The sequence below is a fragment of the Bombus huntii genome, chromosome 12, assembly GCF_024542735.1.
Source record: "Bombus huntii isolate Logan2020A chromosome 12, iyBomHunt1.1, whole genome shotgun sequence".
Taxonomy (NCBI): domain Eukaryota; kingdom Metazoa; phylum Arthropoda; class Insecta; order Hymenoptera; family Apidae; genus Bombus; species Bombus huntii.
Genome location: NC_066249.1, coordinates 5,211,985 through 5,234,380, shown reverse-complemented (window position 1 = coordinate 5,234,380; position 22,396 = coordinate 5,211,985). Strand labels below are relative to the sequence as shown.

Here is a 22,396-nt window from a genome sequence, read left to right as displayed (position 1 = left end):
TGCAACCTGGTTGACGTATTACAATATTTTATTGCTAGTAATTTACTGCGTATTCGTGATTTACATGCGGCAAGAAAAATAACGTGAAAACGCACGGAGAATAGTCTGCGAACGAAAACAACGTACGATTTAAAAAAGCGAGCGGGGATACGCGGATACTCGTACTTGAGCGCGAGTATCGTTCGTGGGAACTATGGGAAAATATGTACGTATTATTAATAAATAAACAAGTCAACGCAATATTTCAGTAATAAAAATTCATAATTCCTCTTCAATTTCAATAAACGTCGCCTAATACATTTGTCCTTCTTTGTACCATAGCATATATACTTCACTTTTTTTTTTCTTTTATTGTTTTCCTTTTTTAACATATGCACAGGATTAAGTCGTGCGCATGTGTGTTGAAACGTTCGTTTATATATGTATATATATATACACATGTATACACGTATCATGTATATGTATATATATATATATATGCATCTATTATGCACACACGACACACACATACTTTGCGTATCTCTACTAGAATCCCGCCTGTTCTTACTAACATACATACATACGAAACATGCGCATGCGAAATGTCACATGAACACGCGCGTCGATATTATATATACTCTATATGTGTGTAAGTGTAACTGGTAGCACTTTTGCCGCGGCGACACGCGTGCACACATATACCTTTTCGACTGAATAACATGTATACATTATATTCCAATTCAAATCACAAAAACACGGTCTCCTGTACGACAATCGTGAGAATAAAAATAAGTGTCGCGATAGTTGTACTAATTAATATAGTATAATAATAGTAGTAATAGTAGTAGTAATAATAATGGTAATAGTGATAGCAGTAGCAGTGATGATAATAGCACTGTTGGTATATTTCTCTTCCTTTTGCTTTTTATCCATAATAACGGTTCTTTCTTCCTATCTTTTTTAAATCTTCCGAGTCTTATGCATACGTATCGATAATTAATCACCGTAGCCGCTTACCAATAATCACCGTATATACAATGTACATACAAGTATAACATTTGTTGTATGCCGTTTAACAAGATTTACAATTATCTTCTTTTGTCGTTCATTATGTGTATATAAATATATAAATTTACATGGGCATACATAAATTTATATATTTATACTGATCATAGGCGTGTATGCGTTTGTGAATAAAAAGTATTATATTTATGTAATTGAATAACATTCTCTCTACTCTCGATAATCAATATTTAATTAGTTACTTACGTGTGTAAGCGACACGACAAACTACAGCTGCCGAGACTCACGGGGACGAGAATCGAACAGCACGTGTATTAGTCGAGAATTAGTTTGTGTTAATTAATATGCAACTAACGTGTCACGTTTCTTCCCGACAGTAGATTCTCGGTCAACTAAAAAAAACTATTAATTTACACAAACTAGATGCATCAGACGACTTATGTCCTTTTATACATTAAGTAAAATAAACATTCTAGCTGAATATCATTAATATATTTAATTAATCTCTACCTAACGTGTTATTTGTTCATATAATCAATATATTAATACAGGGACATACGGTAATGAGGTCCCGAAACAGAAATCATTTTCTATTTGTCTAGTTTCGAAATTCGTTATACACTATTTTACAATTGCCTATATAATTATTTACAATTCTTTTCGCAATAGCGAATCTATCTGTATGTCGCCTAATCCACAGTTTCTTCACTTATAATATGTATATACATTTGTTGTGTATGCAAGAAAAATATTTCTCTGAATGTAATTTAATTGGAATTATACATATCTTTGGATCGTGACCAAAAATAGATTTAAGTAACAACTCGTAGGTGGGGTATTCTCGATTAAGAATGGTCAATCATTGCGTGAATTGTCCACGTGTGCAACCTTAAAAGTCAAATGCGATACGCGCTAACGTAAATAACACGATAAGTCGACATAGTATAACAAACGTTTCTTTCGTTGTGTTCGACAAGTAAAACGTCGCTCAAAAAGTAGAACGCGGCTAAGTATCCTTAAGAAGTACTATAATGAAGATAAACAAGCCTAAAGGAGAGAGCCAGTCGCAAAATATTGAGATTGACCATTCTTATTCTAAATCATAATATTTATCACTTACGACGAAGATTAATATTCTTTCAACATTACTTCGATATGCAAGTGCAAAAGCATTTTTTTCACTTTTTCATTATTTTTTATACTGATCATTCTATACTGATTAAGTTAATAAATTCTTCTATCTATTATCTACTATTGACATAGGCAAATGAAGTTTTCCACCTGATGGCATTTTTTACATTGTTACACGTATTTGTTTGTTTGTTTGTTTGTGTGTGTGTGCGTGTGTATGTTTACACGCGCTCGCACGTGTAAGTGTGTAAGATTTATATTTATATTTATATTTATATATTAGTTTCATAAAAAAAATTAGGTATATAATTGCAAAAATTCTAAGTACGTCAAAAATACCATCAGGTTGTACTCATTAATTTGTGCTTTATCCATTAGAATGTATAACGAAGAAGTACCTTTTTCAGACCTTTTAGAAGTAACAGCCCTATCACAGTGTGGCTCGGAGATGAAGGCTATTTCTCTCTCCTTATGTGGACCAGACTTTATAAAACAGACTCTATTTGTTTAATTTCCTTCTCGGGTGGTTCTTGTGGAGATGGTGCAGTTTCTACTATTTCAGGAATATCTTCTTCGTTCTCTTCTTCGATATCTTCATCAATTGGAGTCAATGTATCTAATATCACAGGCTGAGTCTGTAATAGAATTATTCTTACTCGTTAATTTACAGTACTCTAAATAATGTTTATTACTTGTTACTATATATCTACCTGCGGCGTTGTGCACCGTTTCATAGCTGGCGCCATGAAACTAGTAACCGTGCTTATAAGGAAGAAAAATCCTGCCATAAAGAATGGGATACTGTAGCTTTGTGTTGCGTCATAAACGGCACCCGCCAAAGGTGAACCAATAATAGCTGCAGCTCCTCTAAATAAGATTAAAAGACCAAATGCATTGGTCAATTTGTCTAGCCCTAAGAGATCTACCAAAATAATCGACGTCAAAGAAATGTATCCAGCTGAAATATTACACAAACATATAATATCGAAGCAAACAATGAGATCCATAATAACATTTATTAATTTCAATACTTACATATAGCTATACCGAAAAGAATGCTCATAATGATATAAGCAGGATAAGAATGGCAGAACGGTATCGCAGCTACAGCAACTGTCGATATAATTAAGCAGATGTTGTTCAACAACAGTGAATCTACTTGTGGAAAATCCGCGATATATCCACAAGCTACACGGCCCAGAGTATTAGTAATTCCAATTATAGATACCAAATATGACGCAAGAGTCTTGTCGATATTCTAAAAACAATTAACATTGAAAAACTGATCATACAACAAACAATATGTAGTGAAAAGAATATCCTACAATCTTTAACTTACATCTAAGACCGCAGCGTCTAATAGATATACAAACGGAACGTATAATCCAGCCATTCCAAATACATTGCTGATACCAATTAAAAGAAACACTGGATCCTTTAGTAAAGATAGATCCATCATCGTTGACAAAGCTTCTTTAAACGATTCAGGTAATACCAAACAGGGACATAGAGGTTCTGTAACATTTACTATGTTTTAATAAATGTTTATGAATAGTTATGTTTGTATTTTTTTGAATTACTCACGTTGAGGCGCCTTTTCAATGTCGGTATCTTTAACATCTCCACGTACGGATTTTGATAGTGAAAGAACGCTTTGACGATAATTTGCAAGTGATTTTTGACTCTGATATTCTGGTAAATTAACCACGCTGCCACTGTAAAATATATCCTTCCGCGATAGTGGTCGAATAATTTGTGGTTTCTCTTTTGGTATACTAGATTTGCTGGTAGTAAAAGTAATACTTTCTCCATCCTGTAAAACGTATCATTTATGGTATAACTTAACAGTCTTTTTTTGTAATTAAGTATATTTTTCGAAACTCATGCTAAAACACTTACTACATCTATTTCTGCATTATTATTCCGAGAACCCATAACGCTGCTCGTCGAAAGTCTTAAGTGCAAACTCTTTCTAATATCGCCATTAGAATTCAACGTTGTTCTAGAGTTCTTAATCGCACTAAGACTTGGTTTATATCTCTCGCTAGTGCTAGTTTTACGGATTCGATCGAAAAAGGGTACAGAGCCATTTTTAGGTAAACCTTGTACGTGAGTTGTAAAAGCAGGTTGAGAAGCATTTCTAGGAATTATCGGTTTGAATTCGCTTTCAGACTTTTCTGACATATCTTTTGTATCTTTGGTATCATCGATATTTTTTCTGCTTTTTGATTTAGTGGAAATACTCTTTAAGTCCATACTGCCACTATTACTAGTTGCTCCACTGGAAGAGTGTTCTTGTACTTTCACCTCCGATATAGTGGGCAGGGTTGGCACCGTTGGAACTGGTGTTAAAGGAGTTCCTTTAATATTACAAATAAATAAAGTACATCGTAAAATACGGTGATGTTCGATCATCAATATAGTTAATTTTAAGACAGATTTTCTTACCAGGCACTAATTGGTCTAAATTGAAACTGGAATGAACACCAGGATCAATGTTAATAGGCATTTTCATTCTTTTCTCCATAGATCCATCAGGCAGTTGTACCATAAAATAAGAACCTCCGATACTTCCACGTTCCATTTGAAATCTTTTTTCTTCCGCCATTCTTTGTAATAATGGTTTAACAGAAGAAGCTTTTGGATATTCTAATGGCCTCATCATCGCACCAAAAACCTATAATTTTCCTGTTGTTGTTATCAAATATACGATCTATGTTCCCAAATGTCTTAGAAATCTAATAGCTACACTTACAGCACAATTTAAAATAAGACCAGCCAGAATTAAATTTGCTCCTTTCCAATTATATGCTTCTAGTAACATTGTTACAAGAGGTGGAAATGCAAATGTGCCAAATCCTGAACCACATACAGCAATGCCTGTAGCTAGAGATCGTTTAGTTTCAAAATAATAACCTACGCAAACTACTGCTGGTAAATATATTAGACCAAATCCAACTCCTGAAACAGCATAATTATTATAGCATAATCGAAATGTAAATAAGTAAATCAGATTATAATCCAAAATATTATACGCACCTCCCATAACACCATAAGTCATCATAAGCATATTTACACTGGTTGAAAATGTTGAAAGTACAAATGCTGCTGCACCTAAAAAACTTCCTGCCATACATACTGCCCTACATCCATACTTATTTGTTAAAGCACTGACAACAGGTCCTAAAAATAGATTGAATCTTTTTAACCAAGACATTATTACGCTTGAAAGAAAGATGATATTTATAATAAAGAAATTTACCAGCACTGAGGTACATGCCAGATAACAACGAGCCAACCCATGCAGTTTTTCCTTTTCCTTCTCCAAAATATGTAACAAATTCTCCCAGAAAAACGCCAAATGTATAAGCAATACCGTCTACTATCATGTTACACATGAATGACGCAAATACCACCACCCATCCATATCCACCATCAGGTGGAGGTGGTATATCGTGGTATTCGCACAGTGAACCCCCTTCATCTTCTGGAGATGCTTCATCACTAGCTCCATCAGTGGCAGTTAATCTTGTATGCTCTTCTACAGAATATTCACTGTCCGTCTGTAAAATGGTACAACAACATTGATAAATTTGTAACTGATATACATAAAGAGTTAACATTTTCTTATTTTTCTACATTTTCCCAAACATTATTCCAACAAAGTAATTCACCCTTCTTAGAAAATTTGAATGAATGTTTGTTTTTAAATCTTGTTACATTGTAACATTGATATTTGTGTTTGCCTTGAGTAAAGTAGTGGCAGTTCACCTTGAATACTGCAAGAAAAGCTTCATTTCATGCCAATGCATAAATACATAGGCAGATTATAGATATTTCTATACATGCCTGATTAACAGATTGTTAAATAAGAATACTTATAGATTTCAGAAAATCATACAGATTCAACTACGATTTTATGACATCAGTTTTACGAGTGTAAATTACTTTCCTCCGTTGAAAATAAAATGAAATTATGAGAATGAAATGAAATAAATCGAAAAGCACGCTACTGCGGAAGATATCTTTTGGAGCGTAATGTGAGAACGCGCGGCCGTATTATAAGATGATCTCATAACGCAAACGTAAGCATAGATATGGCTACTGTGACTTAACCATTCCCTAAGGCTACGTTTATCCAAGGTAAAATAGCATTTCCTTTGAATCTAATAAAGAGGAAGCGATATTGATCACGCGATAAAACGATCGTGTTTAACGAAAATTCCTTAAAATAAGGAAATTTTAAGAATACTAGAGAAGAAGATAATACAGATCACATAAATGAGTGTAATTTCATGCTTCCTTAATTCTGCTGTATTCTTCGAGTCATTTTCGACTCAATCGTGACCTTCTACCGTTTCTTCACCTCGAGAAAAATATAAAAAAGTCGTCAATGGTATTTTTAAAACACCTTCTTCAAGATATTTTAAGTCCTTCAACATGAGTGAGATTGGAATATAAGAATTCGAGAATCGCAGCAACGTTATAAGAAGAAATATTTGTAAGGAATTTTTTTATAGAAATGTCGAAGGATCGAAATAGTTCCGTACAATGACCTCGAGTATGTTAAAATTATTAAACGAATTTAAATACAGCGCTAGAGCATAGGACACGCATATCGATAGGCTTAATAGTGACTTAGCTTAGCGGAATGGAAGGTCAACCCAATCAGCTGATCCACTGTCATTAGAATTGGCAAAGTGTGCGCCACCTAACGTCAAGGCAAACGAAGCTCGACGAGATCATTGTTTTCGACCTTGTTTTCGTGGCGGTCGGTGTCACATTCGCAACGGGTGCAAATCGTGCACACAGCCATGCAGTAGGTACATGGCTGTGCTGACAACGTATACATATGCGTGTATGGTGTGCCAGCCGTACTCGGTTCGTGTTCGTCAGAACCTTCTGTGCGAAAGTGTAATTTATGTTGATTGTCAAGGCTAAGTCACGTGTCGTCCCCGAACCAAACTGGACAAACAAACGAAGCAATTACGACGAGAAACGATGTAAAACGGAACGAAACGAAACGAAACGAAACGAAACGAAACGAAACGAAACGAGAGTGCCTCGAAACTCGAGGCAAATCAGATCACCCAAGAATGAAGAGATCGAATCACGCAAGAGGCGCGTAAACGTGGTAGCACGCGCTTTACCAAATAGAGACAAATCTTCGAAACGTACCGTACTGATCTTTCGCACGCGACGCGAGCCGTATTGGCTGTACTGCGACTTGTTGAGCGACACGCGCGACATTCTACGATCGCTTTAATGTCACACTTCACTCGTTTCGCCGTTGGCCTCTGCACACTTATGCAAAGTTCTATTTTCGTAGAAGTGCGCGCAGCTGCGCGTTGTATGTTCTTTCTTTCCCGTGACTTTATCCCGTGGCAAGGTTTTACCACGCTGCGTTTCTTACGCGCGACTTTAACACACTCCCCCTGTTAGCGAATAACAGGAGTAGTAGTATCAGTATCACTCGTCAAAATCCGCTGCCATGTCTTTCACACTCACGCGCTCCCGTGTCAACTCTCTATTGTACTGCCATATCGCACGCCTTAGACCAATTAACGGATTGACGGTTATTCAACGGGAAAAAGAGTGCGCAACGGCCCCTTAAAAAAGTACACTTTTTTGCAAAGATTGAGAGTTCACGTTCTATCTTGTCCCTCGTTGCAGCGCACGACAACTGTACACAACGTATATACGCGCGAGGTGACGCGTCTCAGCCAAGCTCAGATCATCAACAAGCTCTAGCCACGAGACATCGGATGCACGCGAACCAAATGACACTGTATACCTCGTAAATACGGCACGCGCAAATTGTCATGACAATTTTGCCGGCAGAAACGACTGGTTTCTACTATTGGACGTATAACTATTGCGTATCACTACGCACTACGATGAATCTATTTATATACAAACACCGTAGTTATAGCCTTTCTTCCTCCAACGTCCACGAACAAAGTAACTTTGTTCTCTACGCGTACAACATTCTTTTTTCTGTCATCGTGAATGGCTTTGACAAATGATCTTTGGTGTAGTGTAAAAATATGTAATGCTGAATGCGACGGAACAGCATGCAATGGTGTGTCAATAATACGACCACTCGATCGTCGATTTGGCGATTACGAACACGCGTGCAGTGCAAATGCACTGTTCTGTTTACCACTGTTCTGTTCTAGGCGAAATCGCGATGCACCAATGACTAAACAGCACAAGTCTCCGTTGAAAATTTAAGTACCCGCCGGACAAAAGAGCTGCTTACGGCAACGAAAGAACACGGACCTCTCGTTGAAGCGGTAAGCGGTACTGATCGGTTGTGCGCGAAAAGTTAACCTATAAATGCGAAGCGTCTCACACGCGTCCCCTCCCTATCTCACAATTACGTGGCGCGACAACCAGACGACACTCGAATTTGCATCGTTCATGATTCTAAAAGAAGCCTTGAATTTTCACACGTACGCAGTTTTCACCTATCGCGATTTGTTTTAATTAAAGCAAAATACCTAATTTACATATTCTGCACTATAGGAAATACGCTTTATACAAGGCGCAACGGTTCGATACAAAATCCGCCTAAAGGAGAAAAAATCAATACGAGAACGGTTATAGTATTTAAAACGACCAAATTACATACTAAATTATAAACTTTCTCCTTGTTTTTCTCCATGTTGCAAATAACCGTACGAGCAGTTGATGCAATCTTAAACGATATAGAATTAAGGAAAGATGTTATATTTGAAGAGGACAAAGAAAAAACAGACAATAAAATGGCAGAGAATCGGTTTAAAAATTTCAACGGCCGTTTCCATATAGCTATAGCATGGTCAAGTGTATTTGATATAAGATGATTTGTATCCTAACGAAAGTGTTACATAAATGAAAGCTATAAAGCATTAAGAAGCTGTGATCATGATGTAAACAGTACGAATCTATTGTTTCATTTATTTTTATGCCTATAACAATTTTTCGTAGAATTGTCGTAAAAAAAGGACATTCAAAATATTTGTAGTATAAAACATTTCAAATTGAACTGAAACAAATTTAAAATTTTTTCTAGCTAAGAAATTGCTCTAACCACGCATCTTTGTAAGTATTGCATTCCATTCACAAAGTCGAGATATGCTTGGTCGACAAAGGAGCACAAAAATAAGCAGCTCTGTGACACTGCGCTCCACGCGAGGCCAAAAACCTTTTCGTTGTTCATATCCGTCCAACGAGGCAATGTTTGTATCAAGGGCTACTTGATGCATTATTGGAGGAATTGCAACTCCGACTAACCAACACGTTGCAGCTCAATGTCACTCAGCTCTGCGCGGATGATTCACATTTGGCATAATAATGGAGAGATCGACATGTTATTTCCTCTAACGTGCAACTACAGCAGCAGCTTTTGAACTTACGTTTAATGTTTCGACATATTGTTCCACGCTAGCCATTAGTCCGTATTTAATCTTGTAAGCCACGCGCTGTAGTAGCTTTTTCAATATCAGGGGTAGAGGGACAAGCCTACCTTGTCACCCGAGGTTTATGCAATTTTTAGAGTTAGTTGTTTCGAGACGTTACCTCACTAAACAAATATTTGCTGGCAACGATCTCGTACTTTAGGAAGAAAGTGACAGTTCCCGATGCGGTGTTATTATCTGGTGGCTTCGAGAAATCATGTTCATGGTCGAGCGGCTGAATACAGTAGTGTCGCGTTAACTGGTCAGAATTTTGCTGGCCATTGTTATCCCTGGCCAATTCTTCGAACTGATTTCGTAGTGCGACTCTCTGGACTCTCTTGCACAATAATTTACAAACTAATAATATTAATTAGTAATATTAATGAATCAGCAATTTTCAAATTGTAAATTGTGTGTGTGTGTGTATGTGCGTGTGAGCGTGCGTGCGCGCGTGTGCGTGTGCGTGTGTGTACACTCCTTATTTATATTATTAAACTAAATGTGTAAGAGTTTATTTGGTTTACAAGGAAGTATTACCAAGGTCTTTGGAATTTTATTTAAAGTAGTACACTATGTGAAAAATTACTTAAACAGTCTGATTCTCTCGAATTCTATCTTTTCTTTGTTCCAAACATCTGTTCGAAAATATCTCGCACTCAACAAGGAAGAGAGATACTCGAGATTTTGTAAAAATATACCTCCCTCAATAACTGGACAGATAAGGTCCCAACCCGTGGCCAGTTAGCGAGGCACTACTGTAGCCATACGGGAAACATCGTACATCGTAAAGTGACCATCATATCGTAGCGTGACGCGCGCACTAATAATCTAAGTTGATGCTTACACTGCATGAAATTAATCTTGCACGCAAAGGAGGTTACCAATATATATATATATCATATGTCGTGTTATCAAGATTATCGACAATGTACATGAAATCTCGATTAATCGATTGCCATTTAACGATGGCCGTCTCCACGAAAATCACCAAACAATCGAATTACAGCGAACACAAATGAGAGAGCTGGCGAAAGGAGGCGGGGCGATGAGGCAGGAGGGCACTAAGTAAACATTCTGAAGATGATCTCGAGTCGATGTATAACAGTGGTGGAAACACTCGAAGAATCAGCACCGATAAAAGGGATAGGTAGATGGAAGGAGAATGGTACCACTGGTATATAACGTCGATCACGCGAGAGTTACTGCTGCAACATGCTACATTCCACTGGGTGTTCTGTGTGCTCGTCTCTACGCACGAGTACATTTATGAATTAATTAGATAATAACCAACGACAATTAGTGTTGAAGGCACGATACATGAAAACACCATCTGCTTCTGATCTCCGCTGAAAAATTAGCAGGCAGAAGCAACGGCACGATACCGTTTTATAAAATACAGTCAATTCGTAGTATTTGACGAAATAATAGCGATGAAAGAATTTTATTTACTGAAACAAAATATGTATTATACGAATGATTTGTCAGCCGACGAGTACTATCGTAATTTCTTTGTTTCAACCTAAAATAAGGTTGAGCTCGAAATAATTACGAATCAATCGATTTGAACAACAACGATCGCGCATCTTTCTTTCGAACTTCCAACTATAAAGCTTTCGAAGGCGTCACGAAACGTGCAGAAACGCAGATAACATCAATGATTTAAAATAATCGTGAGAACATCTGGTCCTCGTCTTCTCGGAAATGTTAACGGCAGCAGTAGCTTAAAATGACTCAGAAACCATAAATGAGAGCTACATCATGATATTTTCTCGATTTGCAACAGGCCATTGTTTACGACGATGCTAGCCCCTTCTTCGTTGTCTCAGTTTGCTTAGGACCGCGAGATACCAGGCGTCGCGATAAACGCATGAACATAATAATCGAGAAAGGAAGAGCATGTTCCCTTTGCTGAATGAATCACATCGTCTGACAAGAGTATACGCTTTAAATTATCATAACCTCACCGGATTGATATTTTTTCTCCTTTTATCCGCGCGTATTTATTATGTCGCGATAAGCTGTTCGGAAAATTTATTGAAAAGATTAGAGCGTTGTAGAACTGCTGAACAGCAGTTTTTACGAATTCGAAGAGACGTCGATATCATTGATATTACAAACGATGCAATCCAACCTAATCGTACTTAATCGACTCGAGGGAAATAGGGAAATTAGCTGCTGTTTGTAATCGCAATTGTTAATCGCCTATTTCTTCCGTCTATGATTACGAAAATTAACTGTCACGATCATGTTCATCGATCTTTTTAATCACTCTTAGCAAATTAATAATAAAGCCCAAGTGTGAGAAATTCGTTTATCAATTATTGAGAGCAATTTATTCGCGTCGATTACAGTGACTCACGAAAGTATTTACTCGCTTATCATAGAGAACATTTATGAATATATTATACGTGTTATACAAGAGGTTTTGAAACTTCATCGACAATGAGATGAGACATAGCATACGGCAAGATATTGTATTTGGTACAATATGAATACTGTTGAAAATGGCTTCATTAAATAATCAACTATTCAAATATTTTCGTAACCTCTGTGATGTGTACGTTCAGAATAAATATCTTATAACTTGTATATATGTATATTTAGTCATGACTTATGATAATGCTAATGAAGTTTCAAAATGTTTTGTCATATAATAATATACGTATTATATTCGTAAAAGATTTTAGTAGTATGTGTTGAAATATATTCGTGAGTCGGAGTATGTTCATTTAAACAAGAGGGCCTTCGATAGAAGCAATCAGATTCATGGACACGTTTTCCTACTTACGACCTAACGCTCTTGGGCCGAATAGCCCAAGGATAAGGGAAATACTCGACATCGATACAGTACGATAACGAATTCAACAAACACTCAAAAGATAAGATGTTCGCACGTAATAAAATACATCTTAATCCATGGCTCGACACCAATCCATTGTAAACTGGCACGTGATATGGTCTATGTCTGCAAAAAAAGTAATAACATCCACAGACTACACCCAAACGTAGAATCTCGTACGCGAAATCTGTCTCTGTAATGTTACCGGCAATATATCGATGGGCCATTTGTAAATGTGTATTACCGGTGTCTTAGATAGGTAGAAGTGAACACTTTCACTTATGTGTATCGTGATTAACTCGATCGGGTCGTATATTTCGTCACTTGAATTTAAATCCGCCATAATCCGTGGTAATCACGATCAACGATATTTATCGAAAATCTAACACCCCGTGAGACTTGCCAATTAACGATTTGTATACACGCGAGGAAGAGAACACGTTCACCACCGTCTGTCGCCGCTGTTCCGCTATTTATTTAAATTGAATTTCGCGTTAAACCAACAAAACAATCGATTAGTATTGCTTCGACCTTCCCTAAGTTAGGCCACGTGCTGGCATATCATGGTATACCGTTTACATTGAAATTCGGTAGGTTCGATTCAAGGACAAGAAAGTTACGATTACCGTTTACACCGAACGCCATCGATGCATCGTAAGCATAATCGAACTTCGATTAGATATATCTGTTTATCTCGATGTGAAATTTTAACGACAATAAGGCGACGTCTACAATTACGATTGACAAAATACGATACAAATAACGAAGACGATAAAACGAACATTTTTGCAGACAATCATTTCGTTAAAAGACGAATCAATCTTACATACCTTATTCTTAGGCGACATCACGAGATGCTGGCAGCAATGTCCTATTTAAATGAAGATGAATACACCCCCGTCGTGAATGAGAAAGCGAGTGAGAAAGAGAAAGGGAAAGAGAGATGGCAGGTCTTGCGCCACCTGAGTGGACAGCGTCCAGCTGCGGTATGGGAAACAAGCGATATGAAAATGCGCGCTGCTCAACCACCGGCTGACTTATCGCATCGCAGTCGTCAAGTCTGTCCGATTCCCCACTCTATGAAATATCCATCTCACTCCATTTTGTTTGTCAACTGTTCTCCGTGTATACTATCACTCGATTTGTCGGATGCTCTCTCTTTGTTTCTACAATTTATTCCTCCATACGCTTATCCTTTTCTCATCCTCTTTGTTGCACTCGAAACCAACCATCTTCCTTCCGCTACTAGATTTGCACACATCTCGCGATACGAATACAGAACGCGCTGCTGCTGCTACTGATCTATCGATATGTATAAAATCCTGGCTATGTGTACGCCCCGATATTCCAAATATGCTCAAGATATCATGGTTAGATGAACATCTCCCATATAGTGGCCACGATATTACAGACTATCAAAACGATGTAATATCAGTGCGATTTAACTATGCGAATAACGCTATAATAGAAGGATAATAGAAGGATAAAAGATCAGCGGAAAGGTTTAAATCTCTTTTACCGCAAAATTTTCGTGGAATTCGTTACGATCAAGCGGAGGTTATTTTCTAAATTAAACAGTTCCGTGTGTTTCGTCACGAAAGGAGTTCTAGCGCAGATGCGCGAATACGTCTCTGTTTTATGACGAAAATAGAGTAGCAAATCGTAGCGTTCGGCTCACCCATTTCACGTGTTTTAAACACCGCTTCGGTTCCTTCGAGCTTTTTCTACGATGATTTTTCCACTGCCTTACTATACGGATATGGGTTGAATCATGACATAAAGACTAACAAATTAGGAAACAAGCACGTGAAAAGAAGGACGATAGATAAGAAGATGAAAGAGACTTACGACGTTATTGGCCATAGGCTTCGCCTTGATCTGCAGGCCATCATCGTCACCGATCTGCTCCCCGATCTGTTCGCGGCTGCTGGCGGGGCCCATCTCGGCGCCGCGGCGCCCACCCTAAAGTTAGTTGTCACTATCTTCAACGAAATTGAAACAATCACAGCTTCGCGATCCCGTGTCCCCGTGTACGAGGAACGAGATCAGAGCTATTACCAGCCGGATGACACCTCCTTCGGGCGGTCCGGTGCGCCCCCTTTCGAATTATGAGCTCTCCATTGGTGTTGCATGAACAATCCTGGAAGTCGTAGCTGCTCGGTGACAGCTTCTTCCGGACGATCACCGCGACCTTCTTTTTCTTCTTCCTCCCTCTGAGTTTCTCTTGCCCTCAGTCCATCGGTGTTCTAACGCACAATTATACTCTGAAGAGAAGAGAAACGGATCTTGCTCTTGTCGAAGGGAACGGTCGTCGAAGGATAATAGGTTATTTCTTCGGAGTGCGGTTAAACGACGGTCATACGTCACCGATCGTTTCTTTTTCCGGTGTTCCTCGTTACGACCAATTAGGCGAAACCACGACACGATCGCCACCAATAGCACCAATTCCAGATCAGTTCGAACCCTCAACGATGACGAAGACGAGGACGACGACGACGAGGACGTAGCATACACCCCGCGCACGACCTAGTCCACGGAATTTCGATCCACCTTCCAGGAACTTACTACGTACCGCCTCCCCCGATCCGTTTCGTTCAATCGTTCGCGTTCCAGTGTAAAATTGCGAGAAAAAATTAACAACCACTCTGTCACCGTCCTCGCTGTCGTTCGCGTAAGTATATTCACGGTACAGCTAGATGATAGAGAACGTAAAAATTCTGTTGGAGAGAATTTTCTCGCAGACGATCCCGCCGCGGGTGGGTAGCGCCGCGGCGCCCCGGGATCAATAAAACGACCGCCCGGCCGTCGCCTTTCCTAGGTCCTGCCTGCCTGCCTGCCGTGATCTCCCGTTTACGCGACGCTGGACGTCGCGACGCGTACCCCCCCGCTGCCCTTCATACCGCGGCCGCGAACGCGCCGGACCTATACGTAACACGCATGCGCGATCTCCTGTCGCGCACGCCCCCACGTGGTCTTTCCTCACGAGCTTGCGCAGCTCGATTATCGACGCGACAGTTGGTCGGTATCGCATGCACTTATATCTAGCCCTTTCGTCCTACCTCTGTCCTCCTTTTTCCTATTCTTTTCCAATTTTGTCTATCTCTTCATGCGGGATAATGAAACATACAGATTTTTTCGGGTTACTATTTCTGTTCGTGCCGCGTTTTTTTTTTATTTCTCACGGGAATGAATGAACGAGGTTTTCCTTATCGCGAATCATAACTCACATCAACATTTCGTTCTGTGACAGTTAATTCCATACAACAGTTTTCCAATTTTTCTCTTTAGTATAAAATAGAAACAAAGAATCGCGGTTATTTTCAAAGATCCATTCATATACTCGTCGGATTCAAGAAATTTGTTTATGAAAATATAAAAGAAATCGGTTGAACTCGAAGGATGTAGCAAGGTTAACGACGAAGATAGTTTATTTTCTGCTTCTTAGTAAAATCGGATTTTTATTTTGATATTTAGACTAATTTATATACAAACATATAACGCGATCCACACCTTACTATATGTATCGATCTTGTCATATATTGATCCTACATGGTTGGTAGAAAGTTGTAGGTACATACTTACCTACTTTTAAACGATTCTATAGTTACAATTAAAGCGTTCGTGTAATTATTTGATTTATTGGAACAGAAGTACATTTACGAGTTCAAAGCGTTCAAAGTTTGTCTCTTGGAAATCAGATAACTGTAGTTTTATTGCAACTTTCGGAGTTGGCTGTGGATGCTCAGTGAAATTTAGAATAGCATGTTTACCAATTATGTACCAATTATTTGCATTAAATAAGCTTAACTCTAATATTTTCAATGAAATCTTTAATTTAAGAAAAACTACTTACTTTGCGTTTAATCACCGTTTTTTCGAGATGTAAGTCCATAAAGTAAATAAACGTCGTGTCTATTCTATTAAAAACTACTTGTATAATTATTTTAATTAATCAGAAAATACTTGTGCGCCCGATTACGTTTTACTATTCAACCGTGTGCATAATCGGTTTTGTATTATTCCGTATGTTATTCCGCACAATTGCTTTTATTTTGTAGCTGTATAAGGCAGATCGATATTCGACAGTTCTCAAACTAGTCACGAACACGTTCTAAAGATATATTCTGTTGTTTGATAGCAACGCAATTGTAAAATAGAATCTTTTAATTCCCATTAATCTAAAAGATTAGTTACATAAACAAAAATTCCTTTGTTATTAACAAATTTCAACTTGAGCTTATCGAATGGAGAAGAAAATCCTGATAGTCACGCGCTCAATTCATACGAATAAATTTCTGTGAATCTCGCAACTGTTTTATCACTTGTTTCGCGACTGTACTCATTTCATTTTTGTTCGAAATAGCGATATCTTCTATTTTGCTGATCGGTAGGGTGGTGATTAAGTCTTGAATGTATTTGGGATTCGTTAAACCATATGTCATCGAATGCAACACGCGCAGACAGAGGAACTGTGTCTCATCTGGTAGCGAATTGTTCCTCAAATAACAATTTAACACGTCGCTTATTCGTGACTCGAAAAGATACTGCAGCCCGGTTTTATTCATACTGACATTATAAAATGTCATCAGCATTAATCTATAAGAGACACGGCATGATTAAAAGTACAAATGAATTGTTAATTTGCCGGTATTCGCAAAATTACCTCTTTAGTGATAAGGAACCTTGCGAAAGTGGCAAAGTGGGCATGAGTTTCATCATTTTTTGTACAAAAGCTCTACCATTCGGATCAGTCATTAAAAATTCACGTCCTTCGGGTGTTGCAGATATATTTGATACAATGCCTAACAAGCCAATTATAAACTGATATTCGACGTTGCATGTGGGGGGGAAAGCATTTCGATAAGTGTTTATAAAAGCGACGAAACTTCCGTCTGTTATCGATAAAAATTCGCCGATCATGTGCTGAAACTATAATGAACCAATTAACGCGAAACTGTACTGTCCGTTGAATACCGGAATTAACAATATTTACCCCAGAAAGCCAAACGTCGACAATTTCTGGGAGGCGAGATGCACGCCATGTTAAATTGCCTAAAACTGCTCCCAAAGTTGCACAGTATGTACTTTGATTCAATATCTATAGAGAGAGAGAGAGAGAGAGAGAGAGAGAGAGAGAGAGAGAGAGAGAGAGAGAGAGAGAGAGATAATAAACATATCTATTAACATAATGAATGCTAATGAATGTTTTATAAATTAAATTATAGCCGAATCACTTGTTCTCTTAAGTATTCTATTTCTTCCTGTGCCTTTCTGTTTCTGTCCACTTGCTGTTGGAGTTGACTGTGCAATTGTTCACACTTTAGTTCTATGGCTGAAATTTTCTCTTTCTCTTCTATGAACAACGAAATCATTAAAAAGTGAGACGTTATTGTTTTCTTTTGAATAAAAAACAAACAGTATGTGTACCCTTATTTATTTGATCAGTGAATGATTTTGGAAATGAGGAAATAAGATCCTGAATATTTTGACCATCTTCTATATTTAGTTTCTTTAAATCTATATCTAATCCAGAATTAACAAGTGCTTGAGGGACGTCTGTTACAAACTTATGGATGCTTCTTTTGACGGTCTTTAGAGTATCCTCCACAGAAATCTGAAAAATTTTAATATGCTTATATTACGTGGATGCACAGTTCCTTTAGTATCAATTCCTTTTAACAGGCTTTCATATTCTAAAAATCTCAACATAGATATAAAAGGACCCATGTTAATCGCTCTTTAAACATCAAAGAAATATGAAACCAATGTGAATTTACCAAAAATTGTTTTTCATCTTCTAAATTTGTTTGTCTTTCTTCATCATCCTTGTCCATGATTGTTTAACTGAATTTTGTGTTGATGCAAGTAATTCTCATGTATGTTTAACGGATTGATATCAATGAAAATACTTTCAGCATGTTGACAACTGTCGTAACCTGCATGAAACATAAATCGTTACAGAAAGTGGGAAAATTCAAACATCAGCGCGGTACAATTTAAAACATATAATAAGTTCAGATATAGTTAACGCGTATATGTATTTTATAACAGATAATTCTTCCGTTACTTATAAATTATTTTCGATTGTAATGCCTCTTTCTCACAAACGACAAAAAAGATTAAAACTTTATTTCTTTGATTATAATTTCTTCAAATAAAAAAGGGATAAAAAATGTAATATTACATATTACTAATTTCAGTCAACAATTTCAGTCTAGCCAAAATAAGTTTTGTACATGAGCGTACTCAAGGAAGCGATATATTTGATGAAAAAAATTATATTGCTAATAAAATAAAAGTGAAGATTCTGTTTTTTAAAGTTCTGAAATTGATATTTGAATTTAATTTAAAGACATCTCTGTTTTAGAATAGAAATCGAGTTTGAGTTTGAATTTTATTTTTCGTTCGATACATTAGTGTTATATTAATATTGCTTCTCGTATGAAATACGCTTAAATCTTATCTTCATTGTAAGGGCATCATAAGGTAACTGACGCAACGGATGTAAGCATATATTTAGCCTCGCGTGGCCTGCATTTTATGCATCTCGGAACGCTATAGCGTGTGTGCGTCTTCGTGTTATGATGCAAAAAAAAAGCGTTAATTATAACCTTACGATTAGGAGTTCTCTTATTTTTAATCTAACTCGAATCTCATTAGAACATATTGCTGTAATCTGAGTAAAACTGCATGTAAGTTGTAAAACTGTACTGATTAACATCTTTATATATTAGAACTTAATTCATGAATTGTTATTATACGACAGTTTTTGATCTCAAAAACTGCGAACAAAATTTCATTTACTGTGTAATATGAACAATAGTACAATGTTTGCATCTTTTCCTTTTTTGTAGAAACAGTTATGCTATGTAAAATTAAAAGTTAAACAACATATTTAATGCGTTTAACTATTATATAACGTAACGATGTTTTATAGATCATTATTAATTTTTAGACACAATATGAAGTTTTCAGAAGGAGAAGAAGTACTTGTAAAACATCCAAGTACTGATAGATACCACAAAGGTAAAATATTAAGTATGAGAGGTGAACGGTATAAAGTACAATTTGAAACAGGCATTGAACAGTATGTTCATTCAACTGATATTAAGGTACCTGTTTTGTTAAATTTAAGCTACTTTATATATTTTAAATATTTAAATTTTCTCTACCTCTTTTTCTCTTTTACTACTTTTTTTTCTTTCTGTATAATTTCTTCAAAATTTTAGATGAATAGGCCATCAAGAAGTACAACTAGAGCTAGTAGTAAAAGTAGAAAAAGTCCCACTAGATATTCATCACTCAGAAAATCTCCACGCAGACGTTCACCCGGAAGATCTCCATCTATAAATAGACAATCTACAAGGACTCAAAAATTTGCAAAAATTTCTCTACCACGAATAGAAATACCTAGGGGTAAATATATTGTTACAAATAATCTGCTATTTTTTAACAATATTATTAAATGAATTGACATTTTCCTGCATAAAATATATAGATATGCAGGATAATGGCAATACTGACAGTAAAAAGAATATAAATGATGACGAACATTCTATTGAATCAATGCCTCTTCAATCGCGATTGAAAGAACTAGGAACAGTGACGCGTAGATCAATGAGATTGTTATCTGGTACGCTAAAACCTGAATCAGATCATAAAATGGTTTTATTAACGAGAAATATTAATCGAGCTGTCTCACTTCCCATAGAAAGGAAGAGTCAAATGCATGATTTTAGTGTTGATGTGAAGGAAAGGGGGCATTCAGTACAAAGAGATCAAGTAAGATTTTTGTGTATTGATTATTGTATATTATGATAAATATTCTATGTACATTTATTAATGTTTGACTTTAGGATCTATTAAAAACTATAAATTATGAAAAAGATGTAGATATAAATCCACAAGTAATAGAAAAACGAAAGAAAGAAATCAGCATGGTTAGTGAGCCACAAGAATGGGGAGGATGGTTTGGAACCCTTCTTCTTATAGTTTTATCACCCGTGATAATGATACTACCGCAATTAATGTGTATAAAAGATGAATGTATACTTGGATATCCTAAGATACTAACAGACGTAACGTTATACGTAGATCTTAGAATTTTTACTGCATATTTAGGTCTCTTTTTATTTGTAATAATTTTTTCGACTATACCGATTGGACGAAAAATTGATGGACCACAAAATAGAATTGGAAGATTACAGTATCGTCTAAATGGTGGCTATTCAATATTTAAATTACTCATTTTAAAGAAAAATTATATGAATGAAATAATTATTTTGCATACTTCTTTTAGGTTTTTTATGCAGCCTTTTATCAGTAATCATATTTGCTGCGTGTATATATAAAGAACTAGAAGTCACTGATCTCGTTATACAAAATTCTGTACAATTTTCAATTAGCGGTTGGATTCTTGGAACGATTTTATCATTATTATTATTTGTAAAGGGTGGCAAAGCTCCTGTAGCTAATCTAAACATACATGGATCTACTAACAGTATGATATATAATTTTTGGCAAGGGAGGGAAATAAATCCACGAATTGGTCCTGTGGATATCAAAATAAATCTTTTTCGGACTTCCATGATAACAATAGTAATAATCATTCAAAGAGTTTCTTCATCTGTAGAAATGTATATTATAAGATATGCACGATTTTATTCGAATTACAGATTCTCATAAATTTGTCCATTGTGATAAAAACAATTGAAGAAACGGAAACATATAGTTTAGAACATCTTAACATAGGTGTTATGTTAGGAACTTTACTGCAAATAATTTATGCGATGGACGCACTCTTCTTTGAATCTGCAATACTAACAACTTTTGAAATAATGTATGAAGGAACTGGTTACATGTTATGTACCGGTTATATGATGTACCCATTTTTATTGGCTTTTACAACAAAGTACATGTTATATCACAAGTAAGTACTAAGAATAAAAAATAACAGTACATCATGTCACTGAAATTTTATTGAAACATGTTTCTTCAATTTTAGAACACAATTCACTTATCTGTTTGTCTTTCCTATACTTGCATTTATAATTGGATATTTGCTATATAGAATAAGCAATTTACAAAAGAATGAGTTCAGAAGAAATCCTTTATCTCCATCATTAATGCGTAAATACAAAATCATCTTACATTTAAATCAATATTAACATTACAAAATTAATTTTTCATATTATTTGTACATTTATTTTGTAGACTTAGAAACCATACCAACCACCCGTGGTAAGAAGCTTATAGTATCTGGATTATGGGGTCATGTAAGACATCCGAATTATTTAGGTGATATAATAATGTGGTGGTCGATATCGTGTATAAGTTTGGCACATAATATTTTGCCTTATTATTATGCAATTATATGTACAGGACTGTTGATATATAGAGCAAGAAGAGATAATGAACGTTGTAAAATGCGTTATGGTTTAGCTTGGGAACAATACACGTCACGTGTTAAGTACATGATTTTATATCGTATATTTTAGAATATAATATGTAGAGAATATTAGCAAAGCTACCTTTAGATACCAAAATATGTTATAAAATTGTACCTTTAAAAACTGCAATGCTCATTATTTTATAGAATATTTTAGTCGTATTAGAATCGTTATGTAGAGTTCATATACTCACACAACACACACGTGAAACAACAAATAGGGTTCAAATCTGTGGAATATAAAACCAAAAGAAATGATTGTATAACATTAAGCACTAAATTTAAGCATGTCATTTCTTTAATTCTTTAAAGCAATGAACAAAGTGTGATTATCAAAACAGTACATTTTATACATAATTAAGAGACATTGTTGATATAAATATATGTAATATAAAGTATATTTCTATTATAAAGACAATTATATGATGTAAAGACAAAACATGATATAATGAACAAATTGAAGTAAGAATTTTTATACTTTTTATACAGAAATGTACAATTGACAAATAAATAATTTTCTAATAGCTGCGTTAA

At 36.1% G+C, this 22,396-nt stretch overlaps 3 protein-coding genes and 1 long non-coding RNA gene across 17 annotated transcripts; 2 read left to right on the top strand and 2 right to left on the bottom strand.

The window, feature by feature from the left end:
- Nucleotides 1-242: 242 nt before the first annotated feature.
- Nucleotides 243-15,235, bottom strand: LOC126871699 (monocarboxylate transporter 3). Of its 10 annotated transcripts, none has more exons than XM_050630785.1 (12): nucleotides 14,473-15,235; nucleotides 14,263-14,376; nucleotides 5,396-5,696; nucleotides 5,173-5,316; nucleotides 4,889-5,094; nucleotides 4,582-4,810; nucleotides 4,033-4,493; nucleotides 3,718-3,946; nucleotides 3,473-3,648; nucleotides 3,169-3,391; nucleotides 2,844-3,091; nucleotides 243-2,768 (listed from the first exon to the last, which is right to left on the bottom strand). In XM_050630785.1, the coding sequence occupies exons 2-12, from the start codon at nucleotides 14,353-14,355 to the stop codon at nucleotides 2,619-2,621; spliced, it is 2,460 nt and encodes an 819-aa protein (XP_050486742.1). In that variant the 5' UTR covers nucleotides 14,356-14,376; nucleotides 14,473-15,235; the 3' UTR covers nucleotides 243-2,618. The 10 variants fall into 10 exon arrangements, with proteins under 10 accessions (XP_050486742.1, XP_050486741.1, XP_050486743.1 ...); XM_050630784.1 differs by having other exon boundaries at nucleotides 14,263-14,396; nucleotides 14,473-15,234; XM_050630786.1 differs by lacking the exons at nucleotides 14,263-14,376; nucleotides 14,473-15,235 and adding exons at nucleotides 6,890-7,098; nucleotides 7,312-7,972 and having other exon boundaries at nucleotides 4,033-4,475.
- On the top strand, nucleotides 8,070-9,057 carry LOC126871774 (uncharacterized). Its single transcript, XR_007691731.1, has 3 exons — nucleotides 8,070-8,215; nucleotides 8,313-8,588; nucleotides 8,662-9,057. It is a non-coding gene; the product is annotated as an uncharacterized LOC126871774 (long non-coding RNA).
- Nucleotides 15,078-18,656, bottom strand: LOC126871747 (heat shock factor 2-binding protein-like). Of its 2 annotated transcripts, none has more exons than XM_050630932.1 (7): nucleotides 18,482-18,656; nucleotides 18,192-18,350; nucleotides 17,842-18,028; nucleotides 17,649-17,767; nucleotides 17,408-17,512; nucleotides 17,078-17,343; nucleotides 15,078-17,010 (listed from the first exon to the last, which is right to left on the bottom strand). In XM_050630932.1, exons 2-7 carry the CDS (start codon nucleotides 18,246-18,248, stop codon nucleotides 16,689-16,691), a joined length of 1,056 nt encoding a protein of 351 aa, XP_050486889.1. In that variant the 5' UTR covers nucleotides 18,249-18,350; nucleotides 18,482-18,656; the 3' UTR covers nucleotides 15,078-16,688. The 2 variants fall into 2 exon arrangements, with proteins under 2 accessions (XP_050486889.1, XP_050486890.1); XM_050630933.1 differs by having other exon boundaries at nucleotides 18,599-18,655.
- Nucleotides 17,344-22,386, top strand: LOC126871716 (delta(14)-sterol reductase LBR). 4 transcript variants are annotated; one of them, XM_050630834.1, is made up of 10 exons: nucleotides 18,946-19,106; nucleotides 19,370-19,526; nucleotides 19,644-19,830; nucleotides 19,913-20,047; nucleotides 20,126-20,196; nucleotides 20,271-20,634; nucleotides 20,714-21,012; nucleotides 21,090-21,343; nucleotides 21,419-21,543; nucleotides 21,628-22,386. In XM_050630834.1, the coding sequence occupies exons 2-10, from the start codon at nucleotides 19,377-19,379 to the stop codon at nucleotides 21,909-21,911; spliced, it is 1,869 nt and encodes a 622-aa protein (XP_050486791.1). In that variant the 5' UTR covers nucleotides 18,946-19,106; nucleotides 19,370-19,376; the 3' UTR covers nucleotides 21,912-22,386. The 4 variants fall into 4 exon arrangements, with proteins under 4 accessions (XP_050486790.1, XP_050486792.1, XP_050486791.1 ...); XM_050630833.1 differs by lacking the exon at nucleotides 18,946-19,106 and adding an exon at nucleotides 17,344-17,491 and having other exon boundaries at nucleotides 19,913-20,196; XM_050630832.1 differs by having other exon boundaries at nucleotides 19,913-20,196.
- The last annotated feature ends 10 nt before the right edge of the window (nucleotides 22,387-22,396 follow it).

Excerpts from the sequence above, each read along its gene's own strand:
- LOC126871699 (XM_050630782.1), bottom strand. The coding sequence starts at position 6,985 with ATGTATACGTTGTCAGCACAGCCATGTACCTACTGCATGGCTGTGTGC. Across the intron at positions 3,947-4,032 it reads ATAATGCAGAAATAGATGTA|GATGGAGAAAGTATTACTTT; the intron begins GTAAGTGTTTTA and ends TACGTTTTACAG. Across the intron at positions 3,392-3,472 it reads TAGACGCTGCGGTCTTAGAT|AATATCGACAAGACTCTTGC; the intron begins GTAAGTTAAAGA and ends AATTGTTTTTAG.
- LOC126871747 (XM_050630932.1), bottom strand. The coding sequence starts at position 18,248 with ATGGACAAGGATGATGAAGAAAGACAAACAAATTTAGAAGATGAAAAA. Across the intron at positions 18,029-18,191 it reads AAGATGAAAAACAATTTTTG|ATTTCTGTGGAGGATACTCT; the intron begins GTAAATTCACAT and ends AAAATTTTTCAG. Across the intron at positions 17,011-17,077 it reads GGTTCCTTATCACTAAAGAG|ATTAATGCTGATGACATTTT; the intron begins GTAATTTTGCGA and ends TGTCTCTTATAG.
- LOC126871716 (XM_050630833.1), top strand. The coding sequence starts at position 19,377 with ATGAAGTTTTCAGAAGGAGAAGAAGTACTTGTAAAACATCCAAGTACT. Across the intron at positions 20,635-20,713 it reads ATTACAGTATCGTCTAAATG|GTTTTTTATGCAGCCTTTTA; the intron begins GTGGCTATTCAA and ends TACTTCTTTTAG. Across the intron at positions 21,344-21,418 it reads AAGTACATGTTATATCACAA|AACACAATTCACTTATCTGT; the intron begins GTAAGTACTAAG and ends CTTCAATTTTAG.